The sequence below is a fragment of the Brachypodium distachyon genome, chromosome 2 (genome assembly GCF_000005505.3).
Source record: "Brachypodium distachyon strain Bd21 chromosome 2, Brachypodium_distachyon_v3.0, whole genome shotgun sequence".
NCBI lineage: Eukaryota > Viridiplantae > Streptophyta > Magnoliopsida > Poales > Poaceae > Brachypodium > Brachypodium distachyon.
Window position 1 is genome coordinate 22,115,153 of NC_016132.3, and position 20,115 is coordinate 22,135,267.

A 20,115-nucleotide genomic window follows, 5' to 3' on the forward strand; every position below is an offset into this window, starting at 1 on the left:
CAAAACAAATGTGGTTCTATGAAATTTCTCATTTAATTAAGAACAAAGATAGAACATTTTATAAAAAGAAATGTGGGGAGTAATATTCAAAATGGCGATTCTACGTGATCAACTATGCAACTCTTGTTAATCAGACAAATACTCGAGTTATTACTCTTTACAAGATGTTTTAATTTATCTTAAGTCAAACCTTTTAAAGCTTAACCAAATCCGTAAAAAATACAAGATTCATAATTTTAATTTGGTTTTGTTAAACAAATGAATATTCCATCAATTTCTCTTTTCAACATTTATAATTTTAAATTAGTTTTATCAACCCCGCCGTGATATATATCTCCGTAGTACACAAATTAGTACATCTCGTAGAAAAGATACTTCCTCCATGAAAAATGTTGTTCATTTTTTATGGATCGAAAATAATAATAAAGAATGAAGGTACCGTAAAAACCCGGTATGATATACATCTTCTAGTACACAAAACTTAATACAAGATATAAAAAAGAACGGAACGACTTCAAAAAAACTGAGGGAGGAGGCTGTAAAATCACGGTTTATCTTTTGTTTGTAAAAATCACGGTTGCGACGGCAAGAAAAAGAAAAACCACGGTCATGACCCCACCTAGTCACCTATCCCCGCCAGCACGCTTCCCTGCCCAACTACTGTAACCCGACCTGCAACTTCACAAAGAACCACCACCTCCAATGGCCTTCTCTTCCCTCTCCACCTCTTCCTCTTCGTCGTCGGCTTTCACCCTTCCAACCAAACCTTCCCTCAGCACAGGTTCCGTCTCCTTCTCCAGGTGAGTCGCAGCAGTCTCTCCCTCTCCACCGCTCTGCATATCTAGCTTAATCTGTCCATAGCTCCATGCCCATTTGCTCAAGGCCGCCTTGTTCGTTGGTTGCAGAGCGTCGTGCGAGTGGCAGGGGAAGCAGGCGACGGGGAAGTCCAGGATGGCGGTTGTGAGGGCGGAAGCGGTGGATACGTCCATCAGCCCGCGGGTGAGCGCGCTTCGGCCGTCCAAGACCATGGCCATCACCGACCAGGCCAGCGCGCTGCGGCAGGCCGGGGTGCCCGTCATCGGCCTTGCCGCCGGGGAGCCGGACTTCGACACGCCGGCAGCGATCTCCGAGGTGAACGCCGCTCTTGGTTATTTTTTGGCAAAGTGAAGTGGGGAAGCAAGTAAGGAACGGTGTTCTCCATTTGCCTGGATCGCGGAACGGCTCGGGTCTTAATTAGCAAAATGTTTCTTAGTGTTAGGTCAAACTGTAAAGTTGCTAGTCAGCTTAACCACAGTGAGTATCGAGAAAATTGCGAGACAGAACTCCAGATTATTGCATTGTACCAAGTTGGATTTAACATTTTGGTTTGTCCAGGCTGGGATGAATGCAGTGAAGGATGGCTTTACAAGGTACACGCCTAATGCTGGGACTATGGAGCTGAGGAAGGCTATTTGCAACAAGCTTCAGGGTGAGTGCACGAGCAGATGAATTTCTAATTTGCACGATATCCAGATTCCATAAGTGGTCGTATTGACTTTCTGTATGTTTGGTTTTCAATATCCAGAGGACAATGGTCTATCCTACAGCCCTGATCAGGTGCTAGTGAGCAATGGAGCCAAGCAGTGCATTACGCAAGCTGTGCTTGCTGTTTGCTCACCTGGTGATGAGGTAAAGTTGTCATATCTTCCGTCGCAATTTTTCAAGAGAAACATTTTCACAACCAGCATACTAAGTCACTTTTGTTATTTTCAGTCCTTGGAAGTTAGCTGGTCGCTTTATTTATTTTTGTGAAACTGCAATTATATCTTAATAAGGCTGATCAAACAGGCCTTCTCATTATTGTGTATCCGTAGGTGGGATATTTTTTTTTAAATATCCATGAAAACAGCAGCACCAAGTGCTTATCCTGTAGTCTTTTTGTTATTTCAATCCTTTGAAGTTAGTGGACTGCTTCATTCTTTTTTGTTAAACTGCAAATATAGCTTAAGTTGATCAAGCATGCCTTTTCTCCTTATTGTTCTTATAATCTTGTCTCTCTACAAAGCCATTAGATGGATGAGAACGACATCTTAAATGCATTCTCTTCTACTCATATTCTATTTCTAAAAAATCCATACAAGTCTAACTAATTTCTTAATTCTTCTTGGTTGAACTGCAGATAATTTTAGCTTAGTCTGGAGCAAACAAGACTTGTAACTATAGCCTTCATCCCCTTATTTGAGCATTGTTTAATTTTTTTTTCTCATTTTAGGTTTTGATACCAGCACCATTTTGGGTCAGCTATCCTGAAATGGCTAGATTGGCTGGTGCAACACCAGTGATCCTCCCTACAAGCATATCGGACAATTTCCTTCTAAAGCCAGAGTCACTTGCCTCAGTGGTCAATGAAAATTCAAGGCTCTTGATTCTATGCTCCCCATCTAATCCAACAGGGTCTGTGTATCCTAGGGAGCTGCTTGAGGAGATTGCTGATATAGTCAAGAAGCATCCTAGGCTCCTGGTCTGCACCTTTGATCTTTTGTATGCTTTTCATATTATTTTACTTCTTTTGCTTCCGCACTGCATTAAGATTGTTGATGTATCACACTGATAAGGATTTTCCAGGTTTTATCTGATGAGATCTATGAGCATATTATCTATCATCCTGCTAAACACACAAGCTTTGCAGCATTGCCTGGAATGTGGGAAAGAACGTTAACTGTAAATGGGTTTTCTAAGGTAATTACAAGCCTTTTTGTTTTCTTCTCTCTCTCTGTTTGGCTCAATCAGTAGGGCTGTAACGTGCTTATGTAGTCCATCGCTACAAAAATGACAAATAAGTTTTCGAATGTACATGGCCTGTTTTTGAAAATTAGTATTTGAGTCCTCCTTTTATGTCTTTAAGGTATCAGGTATTCTCCCAAATGAAACTTGATAACTGAAGAACACATGTCCATGTTCACTCAATTCTTTGGTTTCTAGAATGCATGGTTTAGCTCAAACTCAAGTATTTTAAATATCTAATGGTCATACATTTTATAGGCTTTTGCTATGACAGGTTGGCGACTTGGATACTTAGCTGCCCCTAAACATTTTGTCTCAGCCTGTGGAAAAGTCCAAAGCCAGGCGGGTATTCATCTCTCTTTTCCTTCATCTAAACTCATAACCCAAGCAATTGCCTCTTGCATGTACAAAATCCATTCTCCCTGTGTATACTGTATACTCTCTCCATGTGCATGACTACCATATCTGCCACAGAATGTTGCAACTTCCTAATTTCCTATTTAGTATCGCCTTTTTTTCTTCATTTGGTGTTAATTGTTGAAATGTAGGTTCAGCTCACCAAAGAAAAATTAATCTGAGTTTGAGTTTACATCCTTAATTCCAGCAGCATAATGTATTTATAATTATAAGTTACCAATTCATTGTCAGTATAATGCAGCGTTGAGATCTCTGAGTTATTTAAACAACAGCATTAGGTCCAGCATCTCTACTAATTATAATTTATAAGTATAGAACCATAGTGATGCAGAACTCATTTTGATCCCCAAAGAATACAGTGCGTGATGATCTATAGAAATTTACTCACAGATCTTCAACCTCAAATTTTCTATCGCCTTGATGATAGTGCCATGTTTACTACAGTTCACATCTGGTGCCAGTAATATATCACAGAAGGCAGGTCTTGCAGCTTTGAATCTAGGTTATGCCGGTGGTGAAGCAGTTTCAACCATGGTCAAAGCATTCCAGGAGCGTCGGGATTACCTTGTAAGAAGTTTCAGGGAACTGCCAGGAGTCAAAATATCAGAACCTAAGGTAGTTGATGGTACTCTTTGAGACTATGTGACATATATATAGATAGGAGGAAGGTTGCTAAGTTTTCAATACAGGGTGCCTTCTATTTGTTCATCGACTTCAGCTCCTACTACGGATCCGAGGTAGAAGGTTTTGGCACTATCAAGGATTCTGAGACCCTCTGCATGTTCCTGCTAGAAAAGGCGCAGGTAAGATTTTCCTCAAAAGCCCACGTATGTTCCTCAAAAGCCCACGTTTGTTCCTCAAAAGAAATATACGGAGTAGAAGATCAGTTTATATCTAGGTATCTTAAAGTGTTTTCTACTGCATTACAGGTCGCGCTTGTCCCTGGGGATGCATTTGGAGATAACAAGGGCGTTCGTATTTCCTATGCTGCAGCACTGTCGACACTACAAGCTGCAATGGAGAAGATAAAAGAAGCAATGGCTCTGCTCAGCCCCCCGTTGTTGGTTGAATGCCATTTTCACCAGAAATGCCATATTCGAGTTCACCACCCATTTTTTCTTTTCTTTTTGGCAAACTTGCAGAGGATCTGTTTTGTTTCAACTTTTTTAACTGGTATCTTCGAGCAACAAACCTCATCAATGTTTTCACCTGCAAGTTAGAAATGAAAATGATATTTTGTTTTTCATAACATGAGATGTTTAAAGTAGTTTTTGTGTTGCAAAAAAGGTGGCTTTGCAATGCCAATGTAAAATTATGCTCAATATCCTTCTTTTTCAGTATTTTATCAGCGAAAATGTAGAATGCAGATGACTACTGATGCTGGCATCATACTGTCAATACAGAGTCGATACAGAAACAGCAGGTCAAAAAATCACTGCAGCATAATCAATCATGTGGCAAGGAAACGTTGGCAGCAACACATCACATTTCAGAAGGCCATTTGCCAGCAATTATACAAAATTAGATATTTCATGATATACAGAGAAGTGCAAGATAACATACTGACCTTTTGAAATAGGGAGATAGCATAAAATTTATTCTACCTACACAGCTTGAAAGTCATATTACTACACGGCTGCTCAGGAGAAGTACCATCCCTCTTGAGCAAATTCCCAGCAACTTAATAAGTACTGATAAACATGGATCTCCAGATGTATACAGTATACTAGCAAAAAAATGTACACTAAATGATGAAATCTCCTGAGTAAGGGAACTGTTGATGCCAACTCTAGTTTGTGACAACAGCTTCATCAAAATTCCAGTCTCGGACAAGGTCCCTGGACACAGCACGGCTTCGTTGAAGGCGAGGAGTGCCCTCGGTGCCTTGACCAGTCGCGATGGATGGAAAGGGGGTCACCTTTGATGTCCCGACACTAGCAGATCCCGCTGTTGGTATTCTCCGAGTTAAGCAGGAAACAACAGCTCCACATCGATTCTCCTCCTCTGAACTCGACACTGAGTAGCTTCTAAGAGAGTGCGAGGAGCTGTTCATGCCATGGCATACGAGACAAGCGAGACTCATGATTACCGTCTAGCTGAAACTGACAGTTACTACTGCAATGGAGTGAACAATAGTTAGAGAATATTTCGTTAAAACATCATATTCCATTTCAACTAGCATCATGGGCAATATACCTTGGGTGACCAGCGACAGAGAAAAAAAACACTGGCGGATACATAGAAACAAGAATTGTCATGTTGACATATCATGAAAACAGTAACAAACATCTATCCCAACAAACTTCCAGACATAGTTTTAAACAGTAATAATCTTGCTTCATAGAGAATGAACAGTTCTAATTGCTTCAGTAATAACTGATGTGGTAACCAAACATATAACACGGGATTTAACTTTTACGGAAGAAATAGGTTAATGTGTTATCAGATAATAGCTACAATGCTGCACCATAGGTTATGGTACCATGCTGCACCATAGGTTATGGCAAGTAGTAGCATAATACTTGTTACCATGGGTTATGGGTGGTCCATGACACACAGAATAATAGCTATGCAGCTCAGAAATTTTGAAAGGAATTACAATTGACACATGTTTAGGGATCATTCATACAACCCAGAGAGCCCATTTATACAAAAAGGAAATTAACACATCTGGTCTGCCTGTAAGCAACGGCAGGGACTGTATCATCTAGACATTTACTGATATATACATACAATTTCGACGCAGGACTCAGGATGCCAGTGGGTATGACAATGAATACACAAAAATGTTTCAACCACCCAAGATGTTAGTATTAGCGCAAAGGAAAAAAAAATCCCAGTAAATTAGAAGCAGCCATTGAGCTGTACATCCCAAGATGAAATACAGTATAGGTAATGCAAATAGAGTTCCTCGATTATAAGTGGAGAATTAAGATTGAGCACCTAAACATGTGCCACCCTTTCTCTCAAGCTAGGAGATTCACCAAACACACTCTATCAGGATGAACAATATCAAAAGAGACGATGTGTAAAATGCGTTGCTTACAGGAAGCATCTATATAGACATCTCTCTGATCCTCATTGAGTTGAAGCAGCGAAATCTTCTCTCTCACACATTGATGCTGTCTGATACGAGGATGATATGGACCCGATAGTCTAAAGAAACAAAAAGTACTTCCTTGCTTCAATTATACACCTAAAGGCATCGCGAAAAGGCAAGTTTCATTAAGTCTAAACAAGCCAATCATAGCAGCGAAACAATGGAACAGATTCCAAACTAATCATAAGAGCACCCGCAGATATATTCGGAGTATAACTTCCTGCGTACAGATTGCATCATTATCTCTCTAGGTCAAGTAATATAGGGGAATTAGCATTAGAATCTAGCTCTCAAAATTCAGAATAGCCAGGTAAGCAGAAACTAGGAAGTTAGGAGGGATTCCAATCTAATCTAGAGCGAAACTAAACGCAAAAGTGCGGCACGAGGGAGCAACTCCATACCCTAAATTACCAGTTCAAAATTAGTCGAATAACACAAAGCGTATCAAAGAGAAACGGCATCTTCCGTCGGAATGAACAAGACCCGATAATTTACAGACGATCTTGAGAAAACAGGCCTCGTGGCCCAAAGCTATCCCCGAAGGGAAATCGCAGGTGAATCTGGTTGATAAAAATAGGTGGTAAAAAGAAAAATCGAATCTCGAGCTACTTTTGCAGCGATTAGGCGCGATGAGAAGTAGAAAAGATCACCTTTTTCGCCGCTTTTGCAGTTGCTCCAGGGGATGCCCACAGAACCGTAGTTTGGGTGAGTTGAAGACAGATCGATCTTGGTGCGGTGGAGAGGAGGTCAGGAGGGACTTGTATTTTCCGTTTGTGCCTTGGAGGTGAGAAATACTAGGATCTGATTCTGGACACCGACGGCATATGGGCTCCAGGAGATGTACGAGATCATTGACCCATGGCCCTTATCTAATCCGAGTCAAAGGGTAAACTGCACCAGGTTTTTTCCTTTCTTCATTCGTAAGACTACGTCATGTATTAAACCAGCCAAACTCTTACTTGGTCCCAAAAAAAAAGAGAAAACAGCCAGCTCTTACACTACCCTATTTTTTTTTAAATGACACAAATATTGGGGGGAAACGACTTCATATTTCTCCTACACATGTCGATGGTGCGTCGTGAGCAAAGCTCGATGTTGTCTCTAAACTTCCAAACCACGTCGGAGCATGAAAAAACAAGTTGATATAGCAACTAGTAGACGTCGGTGACAGTGATTTGAGAAATAAACCTCCATCCCCAAGAAGAAGGCTACAAAAAGGACTAGATGATCACCTCAGATACAGGCAAATAGATAAAAGAAAGACCTAACATCACTAACTCCACAACAAAGCCAAAACTGACCGAACCTCGTTGATTATTGGAGAAGACGCACCAAGACATGAATACCGTTTGCAAAACAGAAAGGCAAAACCAAATCCACTGTCCACTACTCCATAAGAACGATGACCAGAGGGATCGTCGTGCCATATCCACCATAGCAGCGTTGCCGAGGAAGTTAAAAAGTGAATGTGTTTCTTATGGTGTTTGGATCCTTAATTTTTTTTATGTATTACTATTATTTGTGGGTCAAATGCGTTCCATAAATTATGAAAAATTAATGGTTTGTAATACAAAATGAGCGCTCCATAAAAATTTCCAGGCCACTGGATAAATTTAACCAAATGTTTCATAAGAGACAAACGGGCTTAAAGGATTTTATATAGATAAAGTTTTATTTCTGTCATTTTCATAATGCATAATCAGTTTAATGGCTTGCTTAATTAAAGTTCCAAAATCCTAGCTGCTTACACCAACCATGAGTAGGGGGCATCCAAAAGAGCGAGCACCACTCCTCTATCGATGTTTGCCACGGGGTTGGTTGTGGGTGATCTACACGAGATTTTGGTAGACCGGTGGCATGAGACTTCCCCTCTCTATGACTTGTTTCCTTACCCTTAATTTTGCCATCTCCTTTTCTCAGTCCACCTTGGTGACGGCGCCACAAGGGTGGAGATCATTATGTTCCATGAGACTTTTAGCCCTCAAGAATCCTTTGAGTGGAGCGATCTTTGTCGGTCCCTGGACCTGGCTCCCTTTCTGGGTTAGATGATGTGTTCTCCTAGGATTGATAGCTTCATGATCTTCACTACAAATCCATTTATCTTAATATCCTTGACGAGGCTATTGCGCTGCAATTACCTGGCATTCCTTATTTATTTTTTTCATGCGGCAAATGGCGTGGGAGAGGTTCCGTCCAGTGACCGAACCGTGGGGGTGGGCATTGTGCCCTATGTGGGGACTAGACTTGACCAACCATATTTTTTGTGCCCTCTAGCTAGATTCATATGGGGCATGTTTGGTCGCCTGCCAGGGCACCGCTCGCACCGCACGGGGATACGGCAGCTGGCTTGCTGCAGCCGGATGCAAATTCAGGTTGCAGCCCGCTGTTTGGTTTCCGCTGCATGCGGGAGCTGCAGCTGTGACGAAGCAGCGATGAGATGGGGGTGCTCGGAGAGGACGTTGGGTGCGGCCGTTGAGCAGCAAGATGGGGACGGCGCGTGGCTGTCGAGCACCGAGATGGGAGCGGCGGGCGCCGGCGGCGAGATGGGAGGCGGCGGGCTGCGGCGGCGAGATGGGGCCGGCAAGAGACATGCGGCAGAGGATGTGCAGCAGGCGGGCGGCAGGCGGCGGAATGGCGGGCCAGCAGATCGGCGATTGAGAGGAAGAGAGAATGTCGACGAAGAGAGGCACGAGAGCCTGCAGCCAAAAAACGGCCGATCTGGGCGTATCCCGCGTCCTGGCTGAGGGGCTATTTTTTGCAGATGGGCTGCAGGTGCGGGTGCAGGCCCAGGAAGCCAAACGAGCAAAAAAAAAAAAAGCATTGCGGGTGCGGGCCTAACGCGGGACAAGGGACCAAAGACGCCCATGGAGTTGTGTTATGGTTTAGGATAAACTTCAGCGCAGCTGGAAGGCTGGAACCCCGAGTCGTTTGCTCACTTCATGGCAATTATCCTAGGTCCTAGGTCCAGGCTATAGGAAGCTGACCTGGGTTTGTTTTGCGTTGCTAAGCTGAACGCTCCGTCTTGCTTGCACGCAATAAGATTACCATGAGTCGATCATCCCGAAGCACTCATGCAGGTAGGATGTTCGAACCAACGACAAAAACGTACCGTGGATTCGGTGGTGGGAGCTCTCAAGACTTTTCACTCTTAAGCTTTTATGTTTTTCTTGCCCTTCTTGTTTCCTTCTGTTGGCCGGACACGATGTTAAATTCTATGTATTGTAAGCTGATCTCTTCAGCATGTTTAAATCTTGTGACAATGACCTTTGTGCTGGCTTTTTCTATAAAGCTAGACGGCGATATGATGTCTTCTGTTTTATCACTGGTCCCGATGGACGGGCATCTCGCTCGTTGCAGGCCTTTCCTGTCCCTCCAAGTCTCCAATTGTGTTAGTAATATAGGCTAAAAAAAACTGTGTTAGTAATATGAACGAGCCGAACTCACAAAAAAATAGCGCTAGAGTAATCATAACTGATCTTGTGTCATTTGTTTTTCATAGAGAACTGATCTTACGTCATTTTTTTGCGAGAACTGATCTTACGTCATTATGGTAACTGAAATCACAAAGTCTGATGAAATGAAATCTTGAGAATAAAGAAATGTATTTAAAGACACGAGACAAACTACTTTCGAGCTGTCGAGAAGAGGTCGATCCATCTCTAAAACATGCTCGGTCGAGCAACTACTTCCTTTAGAATTAAGCCAAATACAGGCCAAACAAGACTGAGTGCTTTGCCACGACCACGACAGATGTGCACCCACGCAGAAGTACTGAACTAAGTACATATCGACGTCACACGCTGCCCACTGTCTCGACGTGGTTAATTACGTCTTGTATGGATTCTGGGCCTTTAAGCAATGTTTAGCATGATTGCTTCCACAAGCACCCCCGGGATATGTCATTCACACGAAAAAAATAGTTATGCTTTATATTTCTTTTTGCGAGGGAGTATTAGTAATTAATTAATTCAGGTCATTGCTCGCGTTTCATGGCCTCGCCTCTACGGTGTTGGCTCACAATGAAGTGATAATAGTGGAGAAAACATATACGGAGTACTCCTTACACGTAGTGAAGTTTGCACTGTGGATTTGGCATTTTGCTAAGATTGTGCGTGCACCCGTGTGCATGCGACCGAAGCTAACTTTTGGCGCCTGCGTGCACGCTGGTCTGCCATTTTTGGCGCATGCAGCGGACACAGAACAATCAAACAAGCTGCCCGTGTGCTGCAGACTGCAGGTAACCTAGCAACGGCTACGAGAAAAGCTTCTTGTAGGCCGTGCCAGGTAATTTGTCGCCGGAACGAGCACAAGTCCAAAGTTTTCGTACTTCGTGCTGCTCTAGCTAAATTGCTACAACCCCGTCTAGGTTTATTCCCAAAAATCAGGATTGACACATCCCTGGAAAACCCGATCGTGAGAAGATAATTAATTCTGGTTTCCTTCCGTGCTTCACCCTGCATCAACTACCCCTTACACGTTCGGAGGAACATATCGAGGAGAAAAATGCGCGCAGTTTTGGCCAAAATCTGAGACGAAATTGTTTCCTTGGTTAACTGGATTTTGTATACCTGGCTGTTTTCAGTATTTTTCCGATTCCAGATTACACGGCCGATTTCCCCTAATCCCTCGTGTTTGTTGTGCCATCGGTAGCCCCAAATTGATTGCTGTTAATACACCAAATTGATAGTAGCTACTCCCTCAGTTAATACAAATTTTGGGCGACATTTTTATGGACGAAGTGCTTTTTGGTCAAGGGTATCTACGATGGTTGATAAGACTACATTCTTTACAATTAGAGAAGATAGCAAAACATGATGTACAATAAGTTATATCTTATTGACATATCTTACAATTAGAGAAGATAGCAAAACAGTTTCTCGAACACGTGCAGTTTAATAATTTGTTTTTTAAGGAATTTGCAAAACGCCAATAAACACACAAGATTTATGCATATACGTATACGACTCTGAGATCATCACGTACCACGGCGCATACACACATGCATATATCACACTAATTAATATATTGATAATAATTTTCGGTGAGGATCGACGTAGAATACGTATTAAATCACACATCGATCTATCATAGATATGGTTGTACTCCTACTGTTATTCATGCGGATGCACTGTGGATCGAGCTTCTTCAGGGGCACTTGTGGCGGCCGTTGTGGGTGGTCATGTGGGCGTAGCAGGGGCAGACGTCCTCGTTGCCGGCGGTTCCCGGCGGCACGCAGCCGCAGCGCTGGCAGCACGTGTTGCACGCCCTGTTGCACAGGTTCGGCCTGCTCGACTTGCTGCACCGGTACGAGCAATCAGCACCGCAATCTGCACGAACACAACAAAAGATCAGTATAAATAGCATAAATATCGACCAGGCCTAGCTCGTGTTCATCTGTCGACACGATCGAGCGTATATAGATAGCTTACTGATAGCGTGAGCTTGTCCGGCGGGAGCGGTGGTCTGCGCAAGGACGAAAGGAAACAGGAGAACCAGAGTTTAGCCAGGCAACCAAATAGAGTATATATACAGTGGGTTATATGAACCAGTTAATACCATTACCTCAACGAGGAGCAAGACGGCGACGAGCGCCACGCACAGGAGCAGCCTGCAGCTTCCCTTGCCGGCCATGGCGAGAGATTGCTCAGCAACAGAACAAGTAACTTCGCAAGGGTGGATCGGATACAGGCGCACGCAGATTGATTTGCTTTCTCTTTTCTCGGAGGGGGTGAGTAGGAGTAGAGATGCAAGGCCGGCCAGGGGGGGCACCTTTTATAGGCGGTCGTCGAGGCCACTTGCCGTTGCCACGGCTCTTCTGTAAGGCAACAAGAGCTCGATCCCCGGCTCGATCCACGGGCGCCGCGCATGCATGCATGCATGCATGGCAAGTCGCCCTCGGTTCCAGGTGTCTGGCATTCGGCGCTCTCCGCGTATGTATCACGCCTACCACGCTCACGTACGCACGCACGCACTCGGCACTCCGGTTCGTCTATAACTTGTGTGTGCGAAGTACGTACCGACTTATTTGCGCTGATTTGTTAATTTGGCTAAGATTGCCCTCGCTTTGTCGGGACAATATATCACCAAGGCCGGCGTGACATGCAGTTTCAGTGACAAGAGTTCATGCGTGTAGGCTTGTAACACTTCCACAGCTGTACAGTACACCCGTACGTACGCCCCCTACCCATGGAAAAGGAATGGAACCATTCGAAGCAGATTTTCCCCTTCATTTATTCTCCTTCTTTACCTTTCTCCTCACTCTAAACTATTGTGAAAAAAATTTATCAATTATATATTAAAGATGGACTGTCCTTGAGGATTAGTAGTTCTCGACGGCACCCATTCCATTCCAGTCAAGGATGCAAACGGGATCCCGCGAAAGACCAACTTCTAGTTCAATTCTCAAATTTCCTATTCAAATATTGAGCAAAAATCAGAATAATAAAAGATTTGAGAAAATGAACTAGAAGTGGGACAATCGCAGGATCTCGTTTGCATCCTTAACTCCAGTGCATGCATATGATTATTCTCTCTTGTTCTCAAAACTAAAAACATATTTTAAATTATTAATCCAACCGAAAATCCGTTTTTATGTACTATTGGGTTTTCCGCGATGTGAGCTTCAAAACTAGTGCAATTTGTACATGTTTTGACAACAAAAAATCTCCATACAACTGTTACCTTCTAGTAACTTGGTCTCAACGAAAAATTAGAATATGGGTTACCTACCCACCAACGAAAAATACCGGACTCTACCGACATACCAACAAAAGTTACCTGACGGTAACTTGGTCTAAACACTATTCTCAACACTATGATATCTCGAGAATTAGGGGACGGTAACTTGGTCTCAACACTATTCACAACAGATAAACAGATTGAGTTGCAAAACATTTCAAATTTGAGGAATAAATACATGTTGCATGCAGATTGTTTTTGCAATGTGCGGCCTGTTTGGACAAAAATATCGAGTAAATTTCAAGAAACCACACTTTTTGGGACATCCTTCTCAAGGAACCACAGTTTTTGCTAATTACGTCGTGAACCAACACTTCTTCGGGCAGCTTCTCTCACTTTACCCAAAACCGGTGTTTAGACCAAACTGACAGCATTCCTTACAAGTGGGGCCCACCGTCAGTTGCCACGTCGGATTGAAACCCGACCCGACCCGTTAACCCGTCCCGACCCGAATCTAAACCATCTCTTTCGACTCTGTAATCTGTGGAGCGGGTAAGTAATTTTGTCTTCCCTTTACAAGAGTAAATCGAAATGCAGGTTTTGAGTACTCTGTAATCTGTGGTTGTTCCAGTACGATGCAGCTTTTGAACACCCAGCGTATTTAAGGTACTTGGAAGGCGATTTGCCAGACGTCGAAGCAAAGGTAGCTCAACTTGAAGCCTTGTTGCTCGAAGAGAAGAGGATGAACAACAAACTTAGGGATGACAGCTTGAAGTTGGAGTTTGAGCTGGCAGCACAAGACCAAGTTATTGAAGAGCTGGAAGAGAAGTTGGAAGAAGAGAAGAAGAAGCAAGATGAACTGAAGACTTTCGCAATAACTAGCTTTAGCATAGCAGTGACTTTAGGTGTTGTATTGTTCTGCTTGTATGATCCTTAGCTCATCTGTACCCCAGAACAAGTTGTATGAACCTGTGGTGTTGTGTTATTGTTTCAGTTGTAGTAATGAAATTCTGTTATGTGAGGACCACTTAAATGTTGTTATGTTGTGCAATTATTTAAAGTTGATGGCAGCTAAATGAACTTGACAGCAACTATTTTCTCTAGTTGACAGCAACTATTTCCTCTGACAACAACTAGTTGAAGTTCACAGCAAATATTTGAAGTTGACAACAAATAAATGAAGTTGACAGCAATTATTTCAAGTTGACAGCAACTATAAAATTTACAGAAACCAGAATACCAATAGCACAGCATGTTCAAATTACAGTCTTTCATGCATCAGGCTTACATAAGAGTCATAATATCTCATACAAACCACCAAAATGACATTGTATCTGACACAAACCACCAAAATGACATTGTATCTCATACAAACCACCAAGATGACATTGTTTTAGGACTGAAGTGCAATACAACTCATCAGTTATCACCATTTGGCCCCTTGGAAGCAGTGAAGTAAGACATCAACCTGCTATATCTTCCTCTAACTGGTGTGTATTTCCTCCTTGAACTCTGTCCTTGCTCTTCATCTCTGAATCTTGTAGGCATTTGGCCAGCTGTTTTCCTGGTTGGTCTCCTTGATGGTGCAGCTACATCTGAAGGTGCTGATGTTGCAGGTGTTGTTGCTTTGGGCCTTGGAGGCTTGAACCTAGCAGCTGCAGCTCTTGTAGTTGGACCAGCTTCTGAAGGTGTTGTGGTAGGAGCTGTTGCTGCCCTTTTTGCAGGTGTTGGCCTTGCATAAGTTGTTGCTGCTCTTCTTGTTGGTGTTGCCCTTGTTGCTGTTGTTGCTGCCCTTCTAGTCCTGCTTGCACTGCTTTGCTGTGATTGAGCTGCAGCAGGAGGTGTAGTAGCAGGTGCAGTACCAGGTGCAGTATGAGATGCAGAAGTAGGTGCAGCTGTTGAGGTTGTTGCTTTTGGTGATCTCCTTGTAGTCTGCAATACAATATATTATGAGAGGATATGTCAGAAATTTATAGCAGTTCAAATGTTAGGATCACAGATTTGTACCTTGTGCTTTGCTTTCCTAATAGCAAGATGTGGCTTCAGTGGTAATGCACATGATGTGTATCTATGACCTTGCCTTTTACAGTTTGAACACCTAACATATGTCAGTCTGCCTTTTCCTCTTGGTTGATCATTCTCATATTTCCCCTTCCTCCTGTTCTTCTTCCTTCTGCCAGGGTGCACTAGAAACACTGGAGGATCAATGTCATCTTCAGGTGTTCTAACCCAATTATGTTGTCCTGGAACTGAGTATATCACTGCACTATGAGTTTGGATGTAATATGGCTTTTTGAAGAAATCTGACACATAGTCTTCAGGATGCCCTTTAGCCTTATATATGGCACACACAACATGCTTGCAAGGTAGTCCTGTGACATCCAATTTTCTGCACCCACATGTCCTCTCCTCCAAATTCACAACATGTGTTCTCACTCCAGATGTGATCTGCCACAAACCTTTTCCTGCACAGACAGGTCTGCACTTGTTTGCATTTTTCTTCTCCCATTCTAACTTTTCTGCATAGTTAGGGGTAATCTCCCATTCTGCCTTTTCTATCCCAATCCTCTTGGCCTCAAACCTGGCCATCAACTTTGTTCTAATCCCATCAATCATAGTAACAATTGGTTTATCTCTAACTTGTATGATGAAGTTGTTGAACACCTCACTAAGATTGTTTACCACCAAATTAGTTTTACAGTCGGTATCCATTGCATGTCTTGCCCACTGTTTGGGATTTATCTTGCTTAACCACATCCATGCTTCCTCACATTCTTCCTTCATTCTTTCCATTGCAACATCAAAGAACTCCTTGTTGTAAGCATAAGCTGCAGCATCCATGTGTGACTTCAGATCCCCTTCCCTGAACCCAGCTACTTTGAAATTTGCATATATATGCCTCAAGCAAAATCTTTGCTCACGGAAACAGAAACGCATCGAGGAGAGGCTGGGCGGCGGCCGACTACGAGAAAGAACAGATCGAAGAAGAGGCCGGTCGGCGGGCGGCGGCGAGGAGGCCAATGGAGCGCCCGGATGCGTCGGGGGACGTCTGGAGAAGCCACAGCGGCCACGCCTCGGCATGTGGGGAGCACCTGGATGGGCCGGGGAGCGGCCAGAGAAGCAACCGCGGCCACGCCTCAATCCCCCATCTACTCAGCATGCCTCCGCCGTCGGAATCCATCCGCCACCACCATACGGAAGATCTCCCAGCAGTTCCAACCTCCGGATCCACAATCCATCCCCAACCTTGCGGATCCGGGCAAGGTTCCCAACTTCCAAATTCTGCTCGAGGTAATTGACACATCGTCCTCTGCTGCTATCTGTGCTACAAAATTAGCTTGTTGTTTGTGAGCCACAAGTTGGTTCTGCTGAGAGAAGGGTTGTAAAGTATGCTTGTTTGTAGATTAAATTCATATAGTTCTAGTTCCTGGCAGAACAGAAACTGAACTTGCTCTAGCTTATTTCTGTTATTTAACAGTGCATCTCTCCCCCACTCGTACTGAAAGCAGCATAGCTTGTATTTGGTCTTGATTAAATCTCTCTATAAATTTCTAACATGAGCATGTTATTGTTCCCATAACTGCCATGCTGATTAAGACATGCCTATGAACTATATAGACATGCATGTGTAAGCTGAGTGGTACACTCATATACTCAGCTCAGTGTGCAACCTGATACGAACAAAAACATGGTTGCCAATTAAACCCTACGATATATTAAACATTCTCCCATTCTTATCCTATTTTCTTGCTTGCTTGATCGGCACACAAGCAAGCAAGAAAATACAAACTGGATCGTTAGTTTCTTTAGTTTCTTACCAAGATTTCTGAAACGGACAATTAAAGAATCTGACGAATACATGATACTGCACAGGACTTGACATGGGAGCTGGAACAAATTCTTCAGCAACAAGAACTATATCTGAGAGAGTTGTTGAAACGGCAAGGTCAATATCTCGCACACAAAAAGCAGAAGGTCAAAGAAGAGAAAGGAATTAAATATGGCTATGAGAGATGATGCTTCTAGTCCAGTAAATGCTAGACAAGTGCAGATGGACAATCACTCATCTACCCCTCTTGTGGAGGTATCTCAAGTTATTCAGAAAAGAAGAAGAAGAAAACGTGCATCGACATCTGAACTTTGGCAGCATTTTCATGAGCCAGCAAAAGAACCTAATGTTGCCTGTATTGCAACTTGCAAATATTGTGGGAAAGAGTACATGTGGGTTCCAGAGAACGGGACGGGCACTTTATGGCAACATTTGAAGCACCGATGCCCGGAGGCTCCATTGAAGGATGTTGAGGAACCAAGAAGAGAGCATGGGACACCTAAGAATAGTTTCAATTATGACGACTGTCGTAGGGAACTAGTGGAAATGATCATAACCGATGAAATGCCATTCACGATAGTTGAAAAAAAAAGGGTTCATCAAATATTCAAGAAGATTGGAACCAAGATTTCATCTGCCCTCAAGGTTTACAGTGGCAAGGGATGCAATGGAGATATTCAACGATGAAAATGCCAAGTTGAAGAAAGTTCTGAAGAATCAATGGATCTGCCTTACCACAGATACATGGACTTGAATTCAAAATCTGAATTATATGAGCCTTACAGCACATTGGATTGATGATGAGATGCAGATGCAGCGAAGGGTTCTAAACTTCTGCTTGGTTGCTAACCACAGAGGAGATACTCTTGATGCAAAAATTGAGGAATGCTTGCTTGAGTGGGGGATTGATTCTATCTTCACAATAACAGTTGACAATGCATCATCCAACAATGGGCCGATTCGGCACATGAAAAGAGTTAGTGCATGTTGGGATGGTACAATCTTGAGACATGAATTCATTCACATGAGGTGTTGCGCTCATATTGTAAATCTGATTGTTAAGACTGGGATAGAAGAGACTATTGATTCAGTTGATAGCATAAGAACTGCAGTTAGATTTGTGCGATCATCTCCATTCAGATTGGATGCATTTAAGAAATATGCAGAGAAGGAAAAAATAGCATGCAAAAGAAGCCTGAAACTAGATGTTGACACCAGATGGAACTCAATGTACTTCATGCTAGACATAGCACAAAACTTTGACAAGGCTTTTGCAAGGCTGAGCGAGGAGCACAAGCAATTCAATCTTTATTTTGATCATAAGCTTCCTCCAGATGAAATCGATTGGCAGAATGCAAGGTGCCTGGTATGTTTCTTGAAGTTGTTCTATCATGTCACCTTACGCCTCTCGGCCTCCCTTCATGTGACAGCTAGTGTTTTATTTCACGAGTTTGTTTTGATGTGGTCAAGGCTAGCACAGCTTTGTCAACATGGAGATACAACATTGGCTGGAATGGTTGGCCGCATGTTAGCGAAATTTAGTAAATATTGAGAGGATACAACAAGTCTCAACTTCTTGTTGTTTATTGGCATTGTATTGGATCCTCGCTACAAGTTAAAATATTTGAAATTCATTTTCTTGGAGCTTTATGGTCAAGACAAAACCAAGGAATTAATTGAGAGAGTTGATGTGGACTTGCGTCAATTGTTTAATGTATTTGTTGAATTTGCTGCCAATTCTGCTAACAATAGACACAAGAGTCAGGATCCACTGATTTTTGATTTGGATGAGCATGAAAATGATCCAGCCAATCTACTAGCATCTCAGTTTGAAATTCATTTGGAGGAAGTGTAGACTATGGAAAGCAATTCAGAGTTAGCAAGATATTTGGCAGAAAACTGTGAGAAAAGAACATATCCCCTTGATGTCTTAAAACGGTGAAAGTAAACACTAACAAGTACCCCATCTTATCAATGTTGGCCAAGGATGTCCTAGCTGTGCCATTTTCAACAGTCTATTCGGAATCTACATTTAGTACTGGGGGCCGAATTTTGAATAAACAACGCAGTTCACTTTCACACAGTATGGTTGAAGCTTTAGTTTGCACAAAGAGTTGGCTAAATTCTCCTTCTGGTGAAGTTGACATTAAAAGTATAGTGGAGGAAGCTGAAGAAGATGATGAATTAGAGCAAGGTATAGCTCTATTTGCTTAGCTTAAGTGGCCATTTTAAGTTACTCTAGCAGTCTTTATTCTCATGACAATGTGGAGTATTTGGTCTTCTATCCCAGCTCTATTTGCTAACTTTCAGTTTCCTTTTATACAGAACTTTTAGCCCAAGCATTTGCTGATAGCAATGATCTGCACGATTTGGGAGTATGATTCAGTCGCTATAGGCATGGAGATTAGGACATCCTCAACCCCCTTACCCAAAGGCATCGCTTATTTGCTAACTTTCAGTTTTGGGAAGCTACATCTACTTGCTCTCTGATCTATTTCCTTACCGCTTGGTTTTTCAAACTAGAACATAGCATATCTATCTTGTAAACTGAGAAGGCAAATCATGTGTTGTGTCCTCACTGCCATATTATTCTGGAAAAAAATAGATAGGGGAAGTATATATGTTAGCAGAAAATTCGGAGAGAGTCTGCCTCAGTAATTGATTTTATTATCCATTGTGCTGTGGAGAGGGAGTCTGAACGATTTTCTCTCTGATTATGTATTGTCATGAGCATTCTGTGATTCTTGTGAGCTAACTGAGTACTAAATCTCTATCTCATGAGATTTTATGTTCTTATTCATAGTGTTTGTCAGTGCATTACAATATTTATGCTTCTGATATTTGCAGTGATCACTATGTTATTGAAATTTGCAGAGTTCAAACTTAACTTTATACTTGATCTCTTGTATAGGATTATACTCCGAGATTAATTGGCACGAATAAGATCACACACCGGCGAGCAGACTATTATGTCTGTGTGGAAGAATATTAAATTTGGAGGGGGTACTTGTGCTATGACTACATCAGTTATAGATGTGTGCCTTGTTTGTTCTCAAATGTCAGCTATTGTTCCAGCATGTTCAATGAATATTGTTTCTAGTCGTCTTTGTGAATCAGTGCTAGTACTAGAGTAAAGACCAAAAGCTTTTTTTTTCTTTCTCTGTTATTTTGATCTTGTGTGACATGGACAAGCAGAGTTTGCATGCCTGTATCGTACTCACTGAAAGATTTTGGGATTATTCATGTGCACTGCACTCATGCCATCTGTCATGCAAATGAAACCAATTATGTTTTATGTTTGTCACGTCTAGTGTACCTATGTGTAAGA

The 20,115-nt window shown here is 42.5% G+C and overlaps 3 protein-coding genes across 5 annotated transcripts; 1 reads left to right on the forward strand and 2 right to left on the reverse strand.

Moving 5' to 3' along the window:
• Positions 1-625: 625 nt before the first annotated feature.
• On the forward strand, positions 626-4,447 carry LOC100840215 (bifunctional aspartate aminotransferase and glutamate/aspartate-prephenate aminotransferase). Its single transcript, XM_003568338.4, has 10 exons — positions 626-800; positions 906-1,131; positions 1,375-1,468; positions 1,565-1,668; positions 2,252-2,500; positions 2,605-2,718; positions 3,022-3,105; positions 3,625-3,795; positions 3,870-3,983; positions 4,110-4,447. The coding sequence occupies exons 1-10, from the start codon at positions 703-705 to the stop codon at positions 4,398-4,400; spliced, it is 1,545 nt and encodes a 514-aa protein (XP_003568386.2). The 5' UTR covers positions 626-702; the 3' UTR covers positions 4,401-4,447.
• Positions 4,448-4,680: 233 nt separating this feature from the next.
• On the reverse strand, positions 4,681-7,158 carry LOC100840727. Of its 3 annotated transcripts, none has more exons than XM_024460043.1 (3): positions 6,931-7,158; positions 6,227-6,336; positions 4,681-5,295 (listed from the first exon to the last, which is right to left on the reverse strand). In XM_024460043.1, the coding sequence occupies exon 3, from the start codon at positions 5,261-5,263 to the stop codon at positions 4,970-4,972; it is 294 nt and encodes a 97-aa protein (XP_024315811.1). In that variant the 5' UTR covers positions 5,264-5,295; positions 6,227-6,336; positions 6,931-7,158; the 3' UTR covers positions 4,681-4,969. The 3 variants fall into 3 exon arrangements, with proteins under 3 accessions (XP_024315811.1, XP_010231333.1, XP_024315810.1); XM_010233031.3 differs by having other exon boundaries at positions 6,227-6,376; XM_024460042.1 differs by lacking the exon at positions 6,227-6,336 and having other exon boundaries at positions 6,931-7,157.
• A 4,065-nt stretch (positions 7,159-11,223) lies between these two features.
• LOC100841128 (gibberellin-regulated protein 11) lies at positions 11,224-12,015 on the reverse strand. The gene is made up of 3 exons (XM_003568341.3): positions 11,843-12,015; positions 11,710-11,743; positions 11,224-11,607 (listed from the first exon to the last, which is right to left on the reverse strand). Exons 1-3 carry the CDS (start codon positions 11,909-11,911, stop codon positions 11,426-11,428), a joined length of 285 nt encoding a protein of 94 aa, XP_003568389.1. The 5' UTR covers positions 11,912-12,015; the 3' UTR covers positions 11,224-11,425.
• Positions 12,016-20,115: the final 8,100 nt, after the last annotated feature.

Bases quoted from the DNA above. Each gene is read 5' to 3' on its own strand.
- LOC100840727 (XM_024460043.1), bottom strand. From the start codon at position 5,263: ATGAGTCTCGCTTGTCTCGTATGCCATGGCATGAACAGCTCCTCGCAC.
- LOC100840215 (XM_003568338.4), top strand. From the start codon at position 703: ATGGCCTTCTCTTCCCTCTCCACCTCTTCCTCTTCGTCGTCGGCTTTC. The intron at 3,796-3,869 runs GTAGTTGATGGT...TTTTCAATACAG, and splicing joins TCAAAATATCAGAACCTAAG to GGTGCCTTCTATTTGTTCAT. The intron at 3,984-4,109 runs GTAAGATTTTCC...ACTGCATTACAG, and splicing joins TCCTGCTAGAAAAGGCGCAG to GTCGCGCTTGTCCCTGGGGA.
- LOC100841128 (XM_003568341.3), bottom strand. From the start codon at position 11,911: ATGGCCGGCAAGGGAAGCTGCAGGCTGCTCCTGTGCGTGGCGCTCGTC. The intron at 11,744-11,842 runs GTAATGGTATTA...GTCCTTGCGCAG, and splicing joins CCGTCTTGCTCCTCGTTGAG to ACCACCGCTCCCGCCGGACA. The intron at 11,608-11,709 runs GTAAGCTATCTA...GTGTTCGTGCAG, and splicing joins CGGACAAGCTCACGCTATCA to ATTGCGGTGCTGATTGCTCG.